Here is a 20269-nt window from a genome sequence, read left to right as displayed (position 1 = left end):
AAAAAAACAAACAAACAAACAAAAAAAAAACACCCTAACATTGCTGAGCAAATAGAACTCTGTAAAGTTCAGACTTAGATGATCATGAGGCAAAAATTAGGAGTGTGTGCCCATACAGCCAAGGATATATATTACAAAGAACAACAGCGTTCCAGAAAGACACCGGAGTAATCACCAACAGGTTAGACCTGTAATGAGCAGTGAAATACTGGAAGGTAACAAAAGTTCTGAACAAGTTTCACTTCTTGGATCAGATGCTGTATTGTTAAGGGATCAAAAAGATAAAACCAGAATTGAACACATTCCACACTTGTCTGTTTCCTGCTAAGGGGAAGAACCCCACAAAAAAAGGGCAGAATAAATCTTCCTCAAAATGGACCTGAAATCCAAACTTACTGAAAGAGAGAAATCAGCACCATCTTATTCCAAATGAATTAGTTTCCTAATCCACATAAATCATGTGATGGGAAGACTCAGAGATTGTGAAAATACTGCTTTAAGAAATGTGAAAATAAAACAAGGAAAAGCATAAACAAACCAGGAAAGGTGCTAGATGATTAGGGAAGGATAAACATTGTTCTTGCTTTCCTAAGAGGAAGAAGGGCCTACAGAAAATGAAACAAAAGCGGAAACACCCAAAAAACAATGCTTGACCTGACTCAGATTGACTTCTTAAATGTTCTTATTTGGAAAAAAAAATATTCTTATTTGAACACAGAGAGAGCTCTGTTGGCCTAGAGGATAGAAAGTTATACGACCAAGCCAAAGGTGGGTGATTTTAATCTGTGGCCTTCCAGCCTGGTTTTAATTATTTTTTTTGGTCAAACATTCTTCATAGTGGTATAGCACTGGTATGTCCATTTGCTGTACAGAGGTAACTCGTGGTTGCTAAACACTGGGATACTGATGTGTCAAATGCAATAATGGTTATCCATGGTGGACAGTGTTTGATGGAGCTCCCGATTAAAACAAGCTTGGAAGCTAGAGTGGCATCCACTTCCGAAATGGCTTGCTTCTGGAAACTCTATGTACGTGGAGAAACAAAGTTATACAAGTGTTCAAGTCTTTCGTTCATAGGGTCACTATGAGTCATCTACCACTTGACAGCACTTAACAACAACCACCACCACCACCTTTGAATTGAGTGAGCCCAGTGATACGTAATCCGGAACAATGACTGAAGAACCGCTCTAAACAATCCGTCAGGGAGACTGACACGGACGCCAAGCAACATTATGGAATACGTTATTAAATGAAGTGCATATGAACACTTTCATCAAGACCAAGCAGAAGCTCACTAGCAGGTCTTCACATTTTTGTTTTCAAATGTTCCAAAGGTACATACAACCATACAGAGCGGGAAAGAATGAGGTTCCACAGGCAGGCAGATTTTTGTTCTCATGACAAGGAGCCTTTCTTCCCCTCCTATGCTCAAAGCTCATTCCTCTACCGATCCCTTCAAATTGCTCATTACTGCCTTTTGAAAGTCGTCTCGGATTCCTCTCCTTCAGTCACTGTGTTCTCTGCTAGCTCCGTATTCTGTACATCTATCACTATGCTAATCAAGAGAGGCTTGCTGGTCCAAGAGCCAAGTCTTGAAGTTTGACGGACCCAAATTAATCAAACCTCAGTTTTATGATGTTAAGAAAGTTAATTGATCTTTCTAAGCATTCATTATTATTAGCATGTAGCTCCAAGGGAGAAAGACGGGCAAACTCCTCTGGTGCTATTTACGGCTTTGGAAAAACTGCTGGAGGACCCACGGAGTTGTCTGCCAGTTAAGGGCAATGAGTTCGAGTTTCTATGATGTTTTGTTTCAGCTTCTCTATTAAAATCTATCAATTCCATAGTACTTAAGTCAATCTTATCTCTAAACCTTTGATTTCCAGATCAGTGTGCCAACTACAATGCAGCTGTTCTCCAAATTGCAATGAACTGGTTACCACCATATGGTAACTGGGACTGGACCACATGCAAACATGGAAGAGGAAATCTGTGGGTCAATGGCACACATGATCAAAATGAGGGCAAAATGAACACTTTGTCTATAACTTCGGCAGCAAATATACTAAAATTGGAACAATACAGACAAGATTAGCACAGCCCCTGTGCAAGGATGGTATACTAATTTGTAAAGTTTTCTGTATTTTTAAAAAAAAAAAAAAACACAAGCAAGCAATAAATGTGAAGTGTTCTCCTCCCACCTGTACCCATCAGATGACACCACGAATAGTTCTGGGAGTTGTTTTCGGAAGATAGGATCATCAGAGATTTTACAGAAAAGAGAATAGCCAGGAAGGTTATTGATTAAAATATGAGGAATGGCTGAAATGTTAAATCCTTTATACATTTTACCTTCTTCAGAACAATCTCTTCACTTTTTATAACAGTGTTATATAAGATTTTATCTATCACCTGTATATCTGGCTCTGTCCTCATCAGTAATCTATGTTGCTGTATTACTTGCATTTCCCTCAAATATTTATTCTGATTCCACTGTGTCTGTACAGTATGTCCAACTGGTCTAAAATCTTTCTACTACTTCTTTCTGTTTTTGTCTAATTTGTACTTCTCCTCTCAGACTAAGTTCAAAAGTCACTTCTGAGAAACATTTGTGGACTCTCACATTTTCTAAGATTGCTATATCCGTTTTATGTATTTCTAGAAAATCCTAAATAGATTTCTCTTATGTTGTATATTTATTTACTTGACTTCCAGCTTTAGATCATGTTAGTGGTGGGACTTTAAAAAACAAATCTTTGTAGTTTCAGTGACTGAGGAGGGCATTGGTACACAGAGTAGGCATACTTAGAAGGAAAAATGAAAATATGAAATCATACCTTCATGTAGTGTTTGAAGATGTCGGCAGCTGCATGCATGTCAACAATATCATAGATGATAAGCTTGCTGAAGGCAGCAAGGAGATTCCTTCTCTTATGTAAGGCCTCAATTTTATTAGCTTCATCTTCTTCATCACCCTCTAGCCATAGAAAGGAAATGATAAATTTTAGCCTGTTGTCCAATAGAGTAATTAAAACAAGCCTAATAATATAACTTTACTAAGAGATAAAATTAAATTTTAGATGGAAAAATTATACAGAATAATTATTTGCAAATTTTGGTTTAGTAAACACTTAGAAGGGAATAAAGTTCCCATTTTATGGGACAGTATCATAGCAAAGATTAGCAAGAGAAGCAAACCAAAAAGAGAAAAGTTTTTTCCCTCCTGCTATTTTATGTCCTACTGAGGGAGCTCTGGTGCCTAGTGGCAAGAAGCTGTGCTGCAATCCCAAAGGCACAAGGTTCAAAGCCACTAGCTGCTCCACAGGAGAAGGATGGGCAATCTCCACCCATGCAATTAACTGCCTCTGAAAACCTGTTAAAGAGCCAGCTATAGGTCGGTTTCAATTCTATGGTACCCACCACCACCACCACCACTTTGTTGATGCTGTCTGCTTACTTTCAAAATGCTCTTATTTCAACATCTTTTATGTACTTAAACCCATTGGGAAGAAAGCACAGAAATTTTAAAACACAAGGAAAATGTTTTCTTTCAGATATTTATTAAAGACTAATTAAAACTAGACTGGACTCACTTGCAAAAAGCTTCCTCTCTTCTCCTCTTCACTTGTTTAAGAATTTACATTTATCTTCTCTCATTTAACCAATTCTTTTTGTTGTGAAACATCAATACCTTGTGAAGTTTTAAGGTATGTAGCTGGTAAATTTTATTTCCTGAGATTAACATGAACTCTAAACTTTGATTCAGATTTAGAATCTATTTCACAAATATCCAAGTTTCAAAAGTACTTATTTATAATTGTTATGTACCATCGAGGAGAATTCACAGCTGACCCTCTAGTGTGTTTTCAGAGGCAGTAATCACATGGGAGGAGACTGACCTTCTTTTCCTTGCAGAGCAGTGGGGGCTTTAAATCACTTGCCTTTAGGCTGGCAGCGCAACTCATTCCTACAAAGCCAGCAGAGCTCCCAATTTCGAACTCATTATGTGTTAAGCACCATCGTGTCGGAACCGACCCACAGCTGACCCTCCAGTGGGTTTTCAGAGGTAGTAAACTGCCCATCTTCTCCAGCACCCAGTAGGTGGATTCAAACAGTGTGCCTTTGGGATTGCAACACAGCTTCTTACCACTAGGCTACTAGCTGTTAACAAATCAGTCTAACTTTGCCAACTTATCATTCTTCAGGTTCACCAAAATTTGACCGGCAATATATATTAATAGTCTTTCATCATTTAGTATCTTACATTTATGTGTATTTACTGAAGTAACAGATTTGATAATCACTTAGGGAACAGAAAGGAACAAGGATTCTTTCCTTTGGAAAATGATAAACCTGGACTCAGTGCAATTGTCAACAGGCAACTCTGCTGCATATACATTTGCAAATGTGGGAAATGACTAGTGGACAGGGATAATCATTATAGCAAAGTTCCGTAAAACACAAGATTGGAAAAAAGCCAAGTACCAAGATTGGGTAGGCTTATCTAAATGATATTGTATCCACACAATGGGGTTCTTGTGGCTTAGTGGTAAGGAACTGCATTGCAAACACAAAGATATGTGGTTCAAATCCACCAGCTGCTCTGCAGGACAAAGATGGGAAATCCCCACCTGTGTGATTTACTACTTCTGAAAAGCCCCTAGCGGGTCAGCTATGGGCCAATTCTGACTCAAGGGTACACAACAACAACCACACTATGTTATGTAGCTTTTTTGAAAAAGAGTGAGGAAGCCGTCTATGTGTATATGGAAAGATCTCGAAGGTATAAGGTCAATGGAGGGACAGGACTTAATTGTGTATATTCTTTTTGTTCCCTCTTGTTGTTTGTGAACTGCATAAATGCATTACTGTTAAACTTCTATTTAGACAGAGACATACACATATCTTTGGGAAAGCAAAGATAAAACAAGATTAATATTGACAAAATGATAGGTACAATACCCATGCTCTGGTTCTCCTCGTCTTGGTCAATGAAAACATGATCCATCACAAAACTGAGTAGCTCGGATTGGAGTCCGGTATCTGGATTAAAAACCAAAGGCTGAAGGCCCTCTCTGCCACCTGTCATTAACTGGTGGCTGAAAATCATCAGAAGGTCACAGAGCAACATGAATGCCTGGAATACAAAGAGAATTCATCAATAAAGTACTGGATGAATACAGCCACAGTACAAGTTAATGTTAAGTAAGACACACTCAAACAGTTCAAAAGCAGTACCATATAGGAGTTTCAAGCATGTACATTTTGTTACAATTTGCTCAGCCCTTCTGAAAATTTATGCCTAGAGGAAAAGATAACTCTGACTGGAACCCTGACAGTCTAGTGAATTGTGTGTTGTAATGCTAAAAGAAAGGCCAGCACTTCCAATCCACCTGCTGCACTGTGGGAGACTGATTTACAGCCTCAGAAACCCAACGGAGGGTCGCAAGGGTCAGAGCTGCCTCCACTGCACTGGGTGTGTGGCGTGACTCTGCACGTCCAGCAGCAGTGACTGTGTAATCATAAAACACATGCAACTGTTGGGAAAAGAAGTGTCCCTTGAAAAAAAGGGTACAAAAAGAGCTTCTAGAGAAATAGTCCTCACTAATACATTACTAGCTTTAGTTATCACTGAACCACTGAACTTATGGTTTAAATGGCCACAAACTGCAGGCACAGACATAAATATGGAGCTCCAAATGTGTACAGAAAGAGGTGAAAGGGAGATCACTTCTGTTCCATTTTTAGTGAGCTGTTGTTATGTGCCATCGAGTTTCCTGCAACCCTACAGTGACCCTACGTACAGCAGTTCTGAAGCCTGCCCTGTCTTGAGGCAGTCTCACTAACCCCTAATTGTCCCAATTACTCTATCAATCCACCTCATCCAGGGCCTTCTCCTGTGCCAGCCATCCACCCTTCCAAGCATGATGTCCTTCTCCAAGGATCCGAGACAGAGCTTCAAAATTCTAGCCTTCAAGGAGGAACTTGGTTTCAACCTCTCCAAAATAGACCTATTTGTTTTCTTGGCAATCCATGGTTGAAGATTCTTCTCCAGCACAACTTGAAGGCATCAATTCTTCTTCTGCCATCCTTCGTTCCCATCCAGCTCTCTGATACATAGCAAGTAACTGCGAAGATCATGGCTGGATTAGGTGCATCTTAGTCTTTAGACGACACTGTTTTTCAGAGCTCTGGAGAGATCCCCAACAGCAGATTTTCTCAATGCAATTGGTCTTCTGATTTCCTGACTGCTGGTGCTAACTAAGAGTGTTGACTGTGGAGTTGAGCAAGCTGTAACTTTAGTGAGTGAGAGTACTCAATGTCAAAGAGCCATAGTTGACTGGTAATTGGGTTTCTGAGGTTGTAAATTGCACAGGACTGTGCCCACCTTCGTCTTGAGGCATCACTATGGGTTTGAATGTCAGATAGGCTTGGCCTTTGGGTGAGCAGAGCAACTCTGTATGGACTACGCTTCCATAGCTCCCGTATTCTAAGTTAGATGGTGCTAATAAGAAGGTGTCTAAGATGGTTTGTAAGTAACAATAGCTAGTGAAGGATTAGTGTTACAATGCCCTTCACTATACTGAAAAGATGCTTTTTGTCCAACATAAGAACATGTATGAAAACGGTGCTCGACATAAAAGCACTCCCTAGTAGAACACTGTATTACAAGTGAAGAAATAGTTTACAACATCACTTCTGGGAAACAGTACTGCAGTGCAGCTGACCTGTCGTTCAGCGTGGCTTTTCCAGGCCACTGCCCTTGATGTGGCTACATGACTAGATGGGAACATGCAAACAGGATGCGTCAGTTTATCCATGAGGAGACCGGTTAGTTTTGCCTTTCCACCAAGTTTAAAATGAGCACGTTCAGTGGCAGAAATGCGGCAATCTCAATACTAGCAAGAAAGCAGCACTCAGCCTTTGGGCCCATAGATTCCTGTGCCACTCGTATGAGACCTGCAGGAAAGCAGTCACCGCTGTAGCAGAGAACTAGAGACCTGACAGAAACTGTATCCTGCTGGCAACCTCCGTTGTAACCTGTTACTTCTCTAATAAACCCTAGAATTCCGACAGGATTCTGTGAGGTCTGTGTAGCTATTGCAACTGATTCTTTTTATAATTAGTAGAAGGAGATGAGAAAGTGTAGGTGGAGGGGCATGTCTGACCTCATGGGAATTGGTTTTGTGTTGGGAATGTTCTTGATGGGGACAGTTCCCTCTTGTGGAGTCAGCAGAGATCAGACCTGGCCATCCCCATGCCATTCTCACTCTTTTTACAAGTGCTGTCTCTGGTCCCTCTGGCTGCCCTGTCTCTCCAAGGAGTAAGAAGTCTGTTAGACCAACAGGATGTGCCTGCCTGCCTCTCCACAGTCTATGGAAATGCAGCTGGACATTCTTTGCCCTTAAAGACTTGATCCTGCTGCCAGACCTCACCCAGGTCTTTCCCTGAGTCAAGCAGCATCTCTAGTACATATACGTCTAGACCCTAGGATAGTCATGTGGCAGCTGTGGGGGTGAGAGCTAGAGAAAGTGTGGACACACAGGCTGATGTGTGCACGTGCATGTGTTACAACGTACTTCCTAGTTTGGGGAGGTGCTGATGGTGAAGATGAGAAGCAACCAGGTCACCGAAGGAGAAAATTCTGAAAATAAAAAATACTGAACCTGAACCTGGCCATGCAAGTCATCATCAGAGCATATATGTGAAGCAGTTTGTTAGTTTGTTTTGAAACTTTCAGACATCTGGGCATCTCCTTGTCCCACATACTGTGGAAATAAGGGAGGACCCTGGATGCTAGGAAGTCCAACAATCTCTAACTGTTCTTCAAAGCATTTTAACTGTCCTGAGAGCCGCCCACTGCTAATTTCTTACCTGTTCCTTCACGGGAGTATTAACATTAGATAGGCACTGTTGGCAAACAGCCAAAAAGGATTTCACGGTTTTCCTCAATACCAACAAATCCTCCTGAAAGACATTTAAATACACAGGTATGAATTACAGTATGCTAGAACACTGATCTAGAAGGGAAAAAAAAATACATGAGAAATAGCTGAACTGGTTTATTTTCAACATAATCAACAAAACCAAACTCAATGCCAGGAGCCAGTTTATACAGGAATTTCCCAGTTATCCAACATATAGTTCAGCAAAATGGATAATCCAAGACGACATTAGTTATGTGTAGCTATGGAATGCTCAGTATAACAGCCCTTCAACAGATTTTCTTTAGAAAATGGTTTATCTAGGCTGATGATATTCCTTCTTCACTCCTCTAACACACACACTAGCTCATAGTAAAACAGGGTTGTATTGTACACAATGAAAAAGGGGGGAATCAATGAAATGTACTCTACTTCTCCCATCCTCTACTCAGTGAAGATTTTAAGAAAGTGTTCACACTCTCAGTTAAGTACTGAGCTACAGAGTAATTAAGTCCTCAAATATTTTGCATTAACTCTAAATGCAGCAGAGAGAGCTGGTTGGCAGGGCCTTCAAAGGACAGGCTTTTACTTCAGATTGGTTAAATGAGTAGGTTTTAATTAGATGATCAGATGTTCCATACAGAATAACATTTTTAAAATACAAAGGGAAATGTGAGTTTATTAAGCACCTATAATAATTCTGAGGGTTTACATTATTAGAAAATTTAATCTTGATAAGGATTCTGTGAAGTAATAATTATTAGCAAAAATCTGAAGCCAGGATTATGTCATATTAGAGCTTGTGGTTTTCTCACTGTCCAAGAAATAAGACACGTGCAGATACTCAAACAACACTGAAGAATAATGAACATAATTTTTTAATAAAAAATTTAAGGTAGAAATCACCTTTAAAATGTATTCTAATGAAAATTTTCTTGAAGCCAAACTATACATTTCTTTTTAATCTTCCTACAAAGAAGTATTATATTCTTTTCTTTTTGCTAATACTATTGTAGCTATTAGTAGAATGAACTTCTCTGTAGTCTGAAAAAGACACGGTCTTAATAACCTTTAAACATATCCAGTAACTAAAGTTAAACATTTTTTGTTGTTCTTTAATTTCAAACATTTATAATACAGTGAGAGAAATGACAACTGCAAAATATAATAAGTGATGATAATAAAGCTTTTGGAAAATCCAAATTGAGACACCAAAGTAATTAAGGGATAATTTCTGAAGAAGATAGGCTAAGTCCTGAAGGACAAACACTAATTATCTAGCTATAGGCAAAGGTGTTCCAGAAAGAACAGAATACGTTCCAAAGCTTAGAGGTGCTTGTGAGGGATTATTAACAATTTACAGGTGCTGGGTCACAAAGTAGGAACATGAAGACAGAAATATGAAGAGAAAATAGCATCTGTTTTATGGAAAACCTTTTAAAGTACTATATTAAATCATTTGGAAATAATCCTGATAGCAATGAGAAACCACTCAAGAAGATCTTTTACATAGATTTGCTAAAATTGTATAAAAGACCCATGCTCTAAACATTGAGAAGGATGGCGAACGGTAGAAACAATCTACTCTAACTGCATTATATTTAACATCCCACTAACTCTACAAAGTAAGTGACAACAGTCTCATTTTACAGATAAGAAAGCCACGATTCACTTATGTATTGTAAGTGATAGTGCCAGCACCTCCATTTTGGTCTGTCTGATCTCCAAGTTCATGTTATTAATCATTAATATGTATTAAGAAAGGTCATACGAGTAATCCAAAATTGAGAGCCTAAATGGGAAAATGGTGGCAGTAAAGATTTGAATAGATATAAAGAAAACCAACAGAATTGACAGAATTTAGGAATAAGAACAATGGCTGTTGGTGATTATTCCCAAATTTCTAGGTAGTCACCTACTTAGATTGCAATATAAATCACTGAGACAGAAAGGAGAAGAACAAACAAAACTAGAAATAGTTCCCCTTTAGAAAGGATGACTGATTGAGTTCTCTAAAACAAAAACCTCTAGTAGAGATGTACTGTAGGCAGTTGGATGTCTGTGTGCAAAGTCCAAGGGAAAGATTATAGGCAAGAAGAGATTAAGGATCCCTCAGCACGTAGAAGGCAATAAAAGTGATTGAAATGGATGAGAAGGTGCTAGGAGAATATGCATTAAAGGCTTTTAACAGCATCTTATAACAGGGAACACCAACATTTAAAAGAGAGATGGAGAAAGAAGAGCACATGAGGAAGTCTATAAGAAGCAGACAGAGAACTAGAACTTTAAAACCAGGAGAATATTTCATCTCATAGGGAAGAAAAAAAAGATATTTAAGAACAGATGGTAGTGTGGTTTTTTTTGGCTTTGCTTTATTTAAAACTAAGAATTTTCTTGATTATAGAAAACTACATGCAATTTGAAAATTGTTATTTAACTTTTAAAAATATTCAATATGGTTATAAACAAGCATTCTATGGTTAGCATCTAATTTTTCATTAAATTCCACATAAACATTTTAGCTCTGTCCTAAACTTGAAGACTGTAAAGATGATGATTCTGGCTGACAGTCAGCATATGCAGTTGGCTGTAAGATGATGGTCTAACAGAAGTTTCATAAGCCTTCTTTTCTTCCCAACTCTGAAAATATATGTCAGAGTTATGCAATATGTCTTTAGGCAAGAATGTTATCTACTTTAACATTTTTTTATACTTAAAAAAGGGATGTTTGAAAAAAAAAAGAATAAAAGACATATGAATGGTAGTAATAAAAAAGTATGGGAATAATTCATGACAAATACCACAGACACTGACAACAAGGATTAGAAAGTGTCCTAGGATGAAGTAGTGAGGAAGCTCTTGCTGTCTTTGAAGAGTACTTTCAGCTGACGCTAGATTTTAGTAGATTGAAATTAACATAAGGAGCCAACTCTTTCCAAACAGTTTGATTTTAAAAAAGTTAAGACGCTGCAAGAGAATGATTTTGGGATTAACGTTTTTGACTTCTTGATAGAAAAACAAAATAATCTAAAGTTATTACATAGTAACACAACTAGTTCAATTTAAGCAGATACACCCAAAGACAGAGGAAAAAGTTTCAAACTAAAGCAGTGTGGCTTCTCCAGAGTCTAATCATAACCATTACACTATTAACCAACTTCCCAAGCCCATTGTCACTGCACTGATTCTGATGTATGGCTCTACAGAGCAGAGGGTTTCCTGGGCTGCACACTTTAGGCAAGCACACTGCCACATTAACCCCTATGGAGCTGCTGGTGGGTGAACCGCTGCTCTTCTTGTTGGCAGACGGGCACTTTACCACTGTGCCAAGAGAGCCCCTTCATGACACCATACTAGCTCATCACTGACCATTCAGTGGCTGCAAACTGTACATGTGGAGACTGCCCATCTTCTTCCTGTGTCTTTGGTTCGGCTGTGCAAATCCTTACCGCTAGGGCATCAGAGACTGTGTGATAAATACATCAACTTGAAGGGCAGCAAAGAGGAAGACATTTGAAATGCATATTACTCAAATTTATCTATTTATTAAATTGTTGTTGTTGCTGTTGTTTGCCATCAAGTCGAGCATGACTCATAGTGACGCTATGAACAAAAAGCCTGAAGCCTTTCTATAACTATCGTTGTTTCTTCAAGTTCATAAAGTTTCCAGTGGCATGTGGTTTAGAAAGTGAATTCCACTCCTGCTTCCAAGCCTGTCTTAAACTGGGAGCTCCACCAAACACTATCCACCATGGGCAGCCATTATGGCACTTGACAACCCCCTCCCACCCCCGCAATGGCACAAGGTGCAACATCACAGCAAACCCAGATTACCTCAGTACAACAAATTAACAGAAGAGCGCTGTACCATTTAGAAGAATGTTCCTCTAAATTATAAAAACACGAGGCCTAAGGTCCACAGGCCCGAGGGCCCCAATTAGTTAAATACAACGGCCCCTTCACAAGGTTTTCTTGACTAAACAAGAGGCTTAAATAAAAAACAACCAAACATTCCACACGACCCTCAACCAAAACAAGAGCGCCCAACTTAGAGAGTCCAGCTGTAGTCACCCAGTCTCCAAAATGCAGCCAAGGGCTGGGCTTTAAAGACAATGGAATTGGAAAAACAACAGTCCATGAGGCCACCAGAACTCCTACTGCTGATTATACAGGTTGCAATTTTAGGAAACTAGAATGTTTAGGGTATCTCTAAGACTTTAAACAGAGATGACTTTTACCCAAATAGATGTACTTTCTGGCTAACTGTTAGAGGCCACTAGTTGGTTCTAACTTACACTAACTGCATGTAAAACAGAAACACTGCCCAGTTCTGGTCAGAAGACCTGGCACCTACGGCTGGAACTGAAGGCAAAATAGTGAACAGAAGATAAAAGGAAACAACACTTCTCTCTGTTGATATAACCCATATGCTTATGATTCTGTTGCTTTCCTTCAAAGAATCAACACTGTCCCCTCCTCAATCAAACAAGTATTTTATTATTTTCTGAAGCATCTTGATCTAGAGTACCTTTTTCTGGATTAGCTGAGGAAAGGAATTCCCAAAGGTCATAAGTAGGAGCATACTGAGATTTAAGTCTGTCTCTTGAGTATATTCTACTGTAGTCATTTAAAAAGTTGCTTCACTAGGTTTTCGGCTTCAAGTGAAACCAAGAGTCAGACTACGGGAGCTTACAAATGCCTAAATATGAAGGGTTGAAAAGGCTTTTAGTTTCCCAGTGATCTGAGCCCAGGGTTAGGGAGCTGTGGTGGCTACTCAGAAGCCGACTAGGCGGCTAACAGTGTCGACTCTGTAAGTGGCTCAATGGGAGAATGGTGTACAGTCTCTTCTTGTTAAGTAATAACTTACAGTTTCAGTAACCTGATGGAGGGTTGTCAGGACCATGGGAATGTGCAAAGATTAGAGAAGAAGTCTTTTTAATGAAAAAGACAGTGTTACACAATTAATCACACAATTTCTCAAAGCTACTCTCCTATCCTAAATTTGGATCTTAACTGTAAATCCTCTCTTAAAAGCCAACTAATATTTTGGCTGGTGAGGAAAGAAGAGTCTAATTCCTATACCAAAAACACACATACACAAATTTTAAATGGTAGTTCATTTTCATTTGGTATTACCTATTAAACACTTAAAGGAAGACCAAATTTGTTTATCATTTTGGTTCACAAGTTATTAAAAACCTTTAATATAATCACTGATAGAAACAGAAGCTATCTAAAGACTAATAGTAAATATAGAAAACTTGTGTAAGTGGGCAGAAATCAGGATTTTAAAGTCGTTTGAAGTGCTTCAGCTATGGCTCCTGAAGTAAAACCAGAAAAGAGTCCAATTATCTAAAATGTGGGCAAACTGGAACATTAATCAGAAAAGGGAAAATGATGGGTTGAAACCCTGGCATGGGAGGCTTGGCAGGGGAGTATGAACCCTTGCCTGAGTTCTGGAAAGCAACACACATTCCGAGTGGCACAGATGAACTGCCATTTCTGAGTCAGTCGGCACAATGTGCACTCGGCTGGTGAAGACATTTGGTTGATACGTAGTATGCACACATTCTTGCTCTCTCAGGGGGGTGATGATGTTTCTAGCAGGCTTTTGATTTTTAATTTTTATTCTTCTGGTTAACATTCTAGTTTACCTACACTTAAAACATCCGAGTCTGTTCCAGTATCCCTTTGTTGGCCATAAGCCAACTTAAAGCCCTGGCCGATATAAAACAAAATAAAGTGGTAAAACAAAGAGCAAGGTCAGATAAAAGGTCTCAGAATATGAAACAGAGTTAAGAACTTAGTGATCAATATTCATGATAAAAAGGGATACAAATGGTATTTCCATTACTTTAAATAGGCTGAGAGTTTTCTGATTGACAAAGTTCTGTTAAACCAGGCTAAGGGCTTTCCATATAGGACAGTGGTTGACAAACTTTTTCTAAAAAGGGTTAAACATTATTATCTTTGGCATTTCTTGCCATATGATCAGAGTATCCTAACTCTGCCAAAATAACCCTGGACAATAGATTAAAAAAATGAGCATGGCTGTGTTCCAATAAAACTTCATTTATAAAAAAACAGACACTGGACTAGGTTTGGACAATGAGTTTCAGTTTGTTAAGACTATACAGGGTATAATTTTTGGCTGAACTACTATCCATACTACATCTGATAAAGCAGTTGGAAACTAACACACTCCAGTGAAGTGGAGACAAAAACTCACACCAGTGTGTAGCGTAAAATACTCTATGTCTGAGACTACTTTCTTAGATGACTAATTATACTTTTTTTTTGGGGGGGGAGGGTGTGATTTTTGCAAATATACAGTAAAATAACTATTGGATATTTAAACCTCAAATGTAATACCTAGTTTTCAGTGTTGCTGCTGTTCTTGGCGATATGAATCCCCACCTGCTGACTCCTGCCAATGCCTCAAAGGCTAATCCACTTATTGATCCAGGAACCCTTACGCTGCCTACTGTAGTTCCAAAACATCTTCTGATTTCTCTTTCCTGTAGTATACAAAGATGAAGGAAGCTGAAGAAGCAGTCACAGGGACAGAGGAAACAGTAATGACTGTTAGGACCAAAATGAGAAACCAGTGTGAATTCCCAAATAATCCCAATCTAAACGGAGGATAAAATCTACCATAAACATATCCCAAACCTACACTAGCCACTAAGCAAACTTCCTTACATCCACAGATATAGGCAATGGTTAAGTCAATATCAATTCTTGAAATCAATTATTGAAAGGAAACTAGAAGCAGCATAGACTAGAACTATTTCATGACAGTTAAAACAATAGTTATTGTTTACTTGAACTCTTATCTCAATTTAATCTTCTCAACAATTCTATTCAACATTGAATGTCACACATTAGAAAATGAAAGCTTATGCTTATCTAACTACGCGTACCAGGAAACTATCAAAATGCCAATTCAGATTTAATGTCAAACGCTATGCACTACACAAAAAATGCTGGAAAAGTATCTGTATCTAATCACGCTGCTGGGAAGTTGTAACATGAATATACTGGTTACAAAGATAACAAAAACACACAGCAAGAAGTCATTTAACAAATAACTAGCAATTGTAGAATGGCCACTGAGAAAAACATTTAAATTAAAAATGTATCATTTTGTGTGTTGTAGTCTTTGATATTGCTTTAAGCCTTTGATATGCTTAATTAAAATACATTTTAAATTTTTAATAATTGTTACTTAGGACAGTTAAACACTGGCTCATTACTGAGTTAGGCATTATCTTAAGGAGCTTGGGTATTAGTAAATTAGGCACTTGAAAGACCCATGTAGGTGGAAACAGCATTGATGTGAACAGGTTAGGGAAGTTGGTGAAGTCTCATCCTTGAAGGAGTGGGAAGGAATTCTCTACCGGAATGTAGGCTCCTTATCTAGGAGCTGCAGGAACATGGCTGCAAACATAGCACGGCATTCTTCTGAAATGCTAGAATTCAGGGCTTTTTAGAATGTTAGGGCTGGATAAAATTTTACAGAAGTGCAGAGTTTAGTATGAAAAGCCTTTTACTTCTGTATTCAAGATTTTAAAAATACCCAACAAAACATTCTGAGAGCAAAACAAAAATGGATCTTTCACCCCTAACTTTCCTTATATTAGCCAATTAGAAATTTGTAGAAGGAGTTCCAAAGGGATTCTGGAACAGTTTAAGATCAATTAGACAGTGTGGATAGGATTCCTAAGAAATAAAAGGTAAAAGAGAAAGATCCTGGAAGAAAAGAACCAAAATGGTACACGTAAAAATTTGTTCTTAGATGGACAGCTACTATTTTGCACCACTGGCCCCATTCCCTTCCCTTCAAAGCCGTTCACTCTGTAGAGAAAGTGGATTTTATTCTGGGAGTTCTGGGTGAGGACCGACTGAACTATTCTTTCTTATTTACAGCTGTTCTGAGAGAATGAGTAAGGGATAGGAAAGAGACCAGTATGGAAAGCAGTGTGCAGATGCTTACACATGCGAGTCTTGTCTCAGCACACGTCGAGGAGTGCAGGTTTGGGGAATAGCAGGTCTAGCCGTGCCTCCTCACAGGGCTGGGCCATCTTCACACCTAGCTCTGTCTTCACTACCCTCTTCACCAGTATGTTTAAGGGTAAGTAATTCTGAACTAGCAGAAAAGACTCTTCAGTCTAGAGAGTAATAGAGAAACTTAGGAGCTAAACATCTCAGGAACTTTACATGGGTTAAGTGGGAGATGGTGACATGGACTGTCAGGATTAGGAAGAGGGCCGGCATCCAGAGCGAGGGATCTGCAGCAGGCCCTCCCTAATGTAGTCTAGGGAACATGCAGGGGAGGGCAGAGTTCTACACATGGAGGACTATAGAGAGCCAGAGAGCTCTGCCTACAAGTAAAAATAATTGAGAATCAATTCTATTCTATCCCCAGGCTAAGGAGGGAACAGGGGCATTATTTTATCCCTAGCTCTTATTTACCTGGCTCTTTAAATGTCTTTGGATATGTCCAGAAGGAGCTGAAGGAAGAAGGATGTTTTCTGATACAGAGAAGAGAAACGGAAGGCTGCTTCTACAGGACCAGCACTAGGGGGCACCGGAGCAAAGTATACTGGGCATGACCTGTGAGACTGGCCAAGAGCTTCAATTCTGGAAATCAGGGGAACAGAGGAGATACCCATTGGTGAAACCCAGTGCACTTCTACTTCAAATATAGATCTAATGCTCTTCCTGATACAGTCAGGCTTCTCATCTATTTTTGTACTCAATTCATTTTATAAAACAGTGATCACTGTTGGTGTCATAATAAATGTGAACTTAAACTTCAAATGTAACTACTATCCATTATTTCCTGAATAACAGTGTCCATGACAACACAGAAGAAAAGTATTTTAGACAAAGCAATTTGGTAATATGCATCAAGAACTTACAGGTATAAATTCTGCCCCAGTAATTTCCATTGCTATTAATATGAGAAACAGAAAAAGCTATTTTAAAAATATAAACCCCCAAACCAAAACCAAAATAGAATGCCCACTTCAGCATTAATTTTATTAGCAAAAGATTTTTAATAACGTAAATAACCAAGAGGAGGGTAATGAAATAAAGTATGATACAGCTAAAAGATGGATTAGTGCACATATATTAAAAATATTATCAGCATTTCTTAATGAAAAATATATAATTATGTTAACCAAAAAGAAAATATAAATGCAGCAGCAATATAGTATAAACTAAGTACTATTAAGGAAATATATACAGAAAAAGTACTCTAAGGAAAATACAACAAAAATTAAGAGGAGTTATTCACAGAAGATACATATTTTTATTTGGTTTTCTATATTTTTCCAATGAACATGCATATAAGTGTTGTTGTGTGCAATCAAGTCAGAACCCGACTCATTGTTGACCCTTCAGAGGATTGTCAGAAGCAGTTAATCTCTTGGGAGGAGATTGCCTATCCTTGTCCTTTGGGACAGCTGGTGAATTTAAACCAAGTCTTTGGGTTTGCAGCGCAGCTTCTTACCACTAGGCCATAAGAACTACCTATGCACAAAGTAAGAGTTACTGTTGTTGTTGTTAAGTGTTGTCGAGTCGCAGGCGACTCATAGCGACCCTATGAATGAAGTCCTGGACACTTCCTGTATAACTTTCGTCCTTTCTCCAGGTTCATAGGATTTCCAGAGGCAAGCTATTGTGGAAGTGGATGCCACTCTTGCTTCCAAGCTTGTTTTATTTGGGGGGCTCCACCAAACACTGTCCCCCATGGGTAACAGTATTCGGCTTCACAGCAACCACGAGTTACCTCTGTACAGCAAGGGGACATACAAGGGTTACATGACCCCAGAAAGGAACACTGAGGAAGAGTAACAATGCTGGAAAGAGTAACGAATTTCTGAAAACCACACTATATGTTTATACCTCAATTATAAGAAGTATAATTTACTAAAAATGTGACCTCCTTTAGAAAGATTCTATAATTGTTATTAAATAGAGGAAAGCAGGTGCTGGTTACCTGGTTACTAGTGAAATGGTTTATTCCTTCTAACATTAGTTAGCTAAAGACATCCAATTATATAAAATGACATTATCTTTAAGTTGCTTCTACATGATCACAAACATTAACTATACTGTTATTACATTCAAATTTGATGGGGAAAAGTTACATGGAGAAATTTTGTTATGTCATTACAAAGTTCTCCATGTACTTTCCCCATAATCCTCTAATACAAGTAAATGCTTAAGATCTCAGTAATTTTTCATGTAAATGCCCGTCAGGATACTGATGAAAGGAACCTGACTTAACTGTGTGATACCCAACAGAGTTAACAGGTATCATTAATTTGTGTACAATGCAACCTAGGAAAAGAGGTTTAAAAATAAAAAGCAGTGACAACAAAATCTTCAAGTACCAGTTATATTAAATAATAACTTAAAAATGGGGGGGGGGGGGCCACACCAAAAAACAAACAACACAAAACCAGAGGAGTGCAGTTCGAATCCACCAGATGTTCTGCTGGAGAAAGAGGGATAATCTCCTCCTGTACCAGTCAAATCCAATTTGATGGTGTACACACACATATAATAATAAATGAAAAAAAGAAAGAAAGAAAAAACAACCAAAAAACCCCCAACAAAAACCAAAAAACAAAACACAAACTTTAAAGAACCCTAACAGCTTGGTAACCAGAGAGAAATGAAAAAGATTTATGCTAGAGTTCTAGGTGTGAGTCTCGATCTCTGTTAAGGCTCAGGTTTCTTATCTATCACAAGGTTTAATTTATTAGAATATATATGTTCAAGTAGTTTTAAAAATAATGAACACCAACGCACTAATAGTAACAACAGGAATGGGGTACCAGGCCTCCCATTCATCTAAAATGATCAGGTTTGACTAAATGGCTTCTAAATCATCTTCTTCCTCATTACCTGAGTCAGAGTGTACTCACAGCTGACCCTCCAGCATGCTTTTTTGCTGGCAAGAGACTGCCCATCTGCCCATCCATCTCTCAGGGAGCTGCTGGTGGGTTTGAACTGGGCACCATTTGGTTAGCAGCACAGCTCTCTATGGACTACGCCACCACACACTGTCTAAATCCTCTCAGAGTACTAATACTGCATTGGTAAACAACAGAACAAAGCTGCTACAGTATATATCAGAATATTCAAAATGCAGATCAAGTTTAACGAGCATCTTGTAAATTATCCATGATAACCAAAACCTGAGGTGGAGTAGGAAAATGGGGTGATTTTATCTTCCTTGTTTTCAATTTTAAAGAGATTTTTTTGATATCTCTTTTTTTCCCCCCCCTTGCTGTGGATCCTACTGGCAAAGGAGGAGATTGTCCCTCCTTCTCCAGCAAAGCATACGGTGGATTCGAACCATGTGCCTTCAGGATCACAGCGCAGCTTCTTGCCATTAGGCGACCAGAACTCCCTATATATATGTTAAACATCATCAACAACAATTAATTTAACACTTTCGACAGTGTCAAATGGTACAAAAAGTGAAAAGGAAATTAACTTGTTAGGGGAAGCCTGCCTCTAAATTCCATTTCCCAGATACAAACACTGTTAAAGACTCTTACCTGCCTATCCAGACATGTTCAGAACCACAGGTACTGTTTCAGCAAACCAGTAGCCTTACGGTCATGGGGACTCTACTGGGTGAGAGTGGAACAGGACACCTGAGGGTTTGCAATGGCTAACATTTTGGATGACGATCAGCAGGCCTTCTTTCATGGTCCTCCAGGTGAACTTGAACTTCCTACCTCGTGGTTAGCAGTTGAGTGCATTAACCAATTGTACTACTCATCGATTCTTAAGTTTTCTGTGTATTTATGCTATACATAAAATCTCCTTATTTAGTTTTCTCACCTAAGATTATTTCTCCTTAATTGTGAAATTGTAGTTTCCTTATTCAAGGTGTATTTAGTAATCAGATTGTACTGATTACATCCACAGCTTAAAGGTAGTTCTCTAATAATCTTCAAAGGTGTGAATTCTCAAGACATACAAATGAGAAAAATATTTATGGCGAAGATTCTTCCTTATCTAATCAGTTATTCTAAGGGCTTTCATATGGAAAAATTATAAGCTCAAAAATTAAAAACTTTTGATTCCTTTAATGGTTTATCTTTGAAAATTTATCCCCCCAGTACACTACCCTCTTGGAAAAGTAAAAGACAAATTCTTTCATTGTTTTACAAACCCTCCCCCAGGTCCACTCCACCATGTAGCCTTTGCTCTAGACTCCTGTCATGACAAAAATACCTAATCACATATCCCTTTTAAACAGGTCTCTCCCTCATCTGTTTCAATGCAGTATACATTATTGAACCCATCTT

General features: G+C 38.6%; 1 protein-coding gene across 2 annotated transcripts in view; it reads right to left on the bottom strand.

The window, feature by feature from the left end:
• Positions 1-20269, bottom strand: part of STAG1 (stromal antigen 1) — a 256619-nt gene that overhangs the window by 18101 nt on the left and 218249 nt on the right. For both annotated transcript variants that reach the window (XM_006883361.1, XM_006883362.1), the window contains exons 22-24: positions 7879-7971; positions 4966-5140; positions 2841-2980 (exon numbers count right to left, since the gene is read on the bottom strand). In XM_006883361.1, the coding sequence (XP_006883423.1) occupies positions 2841-2980; positions 4966-5140; positions 7879-7971 (408 nt within the window). The remainder of the gene's footprint in view (positions 1-2840; positions 2981-4965; positions 5141-7878; positions 7972-20269) is intronic.

Source organism: Elephantulus edwardii, unplaced genomic scaffold (genome assembly GCF_000299155.1).
Source record: "Elephantulus edwardii isolate Elephantulus edwardi_28Jun2011 unplaced genomic scaffold, EleEdw1.0 scaffold00027, whole genome shotgun sequence".
Lineage (NCBI taxonomy): Eukaryota > Metazoa > Chordata > Mammalia > Macroscelidea > Macroscelididae > Elephantulus > Elephantulus edwardii.
This window is presented reverse-complemented; position numbering and strand designations above follow the sequence as displayed.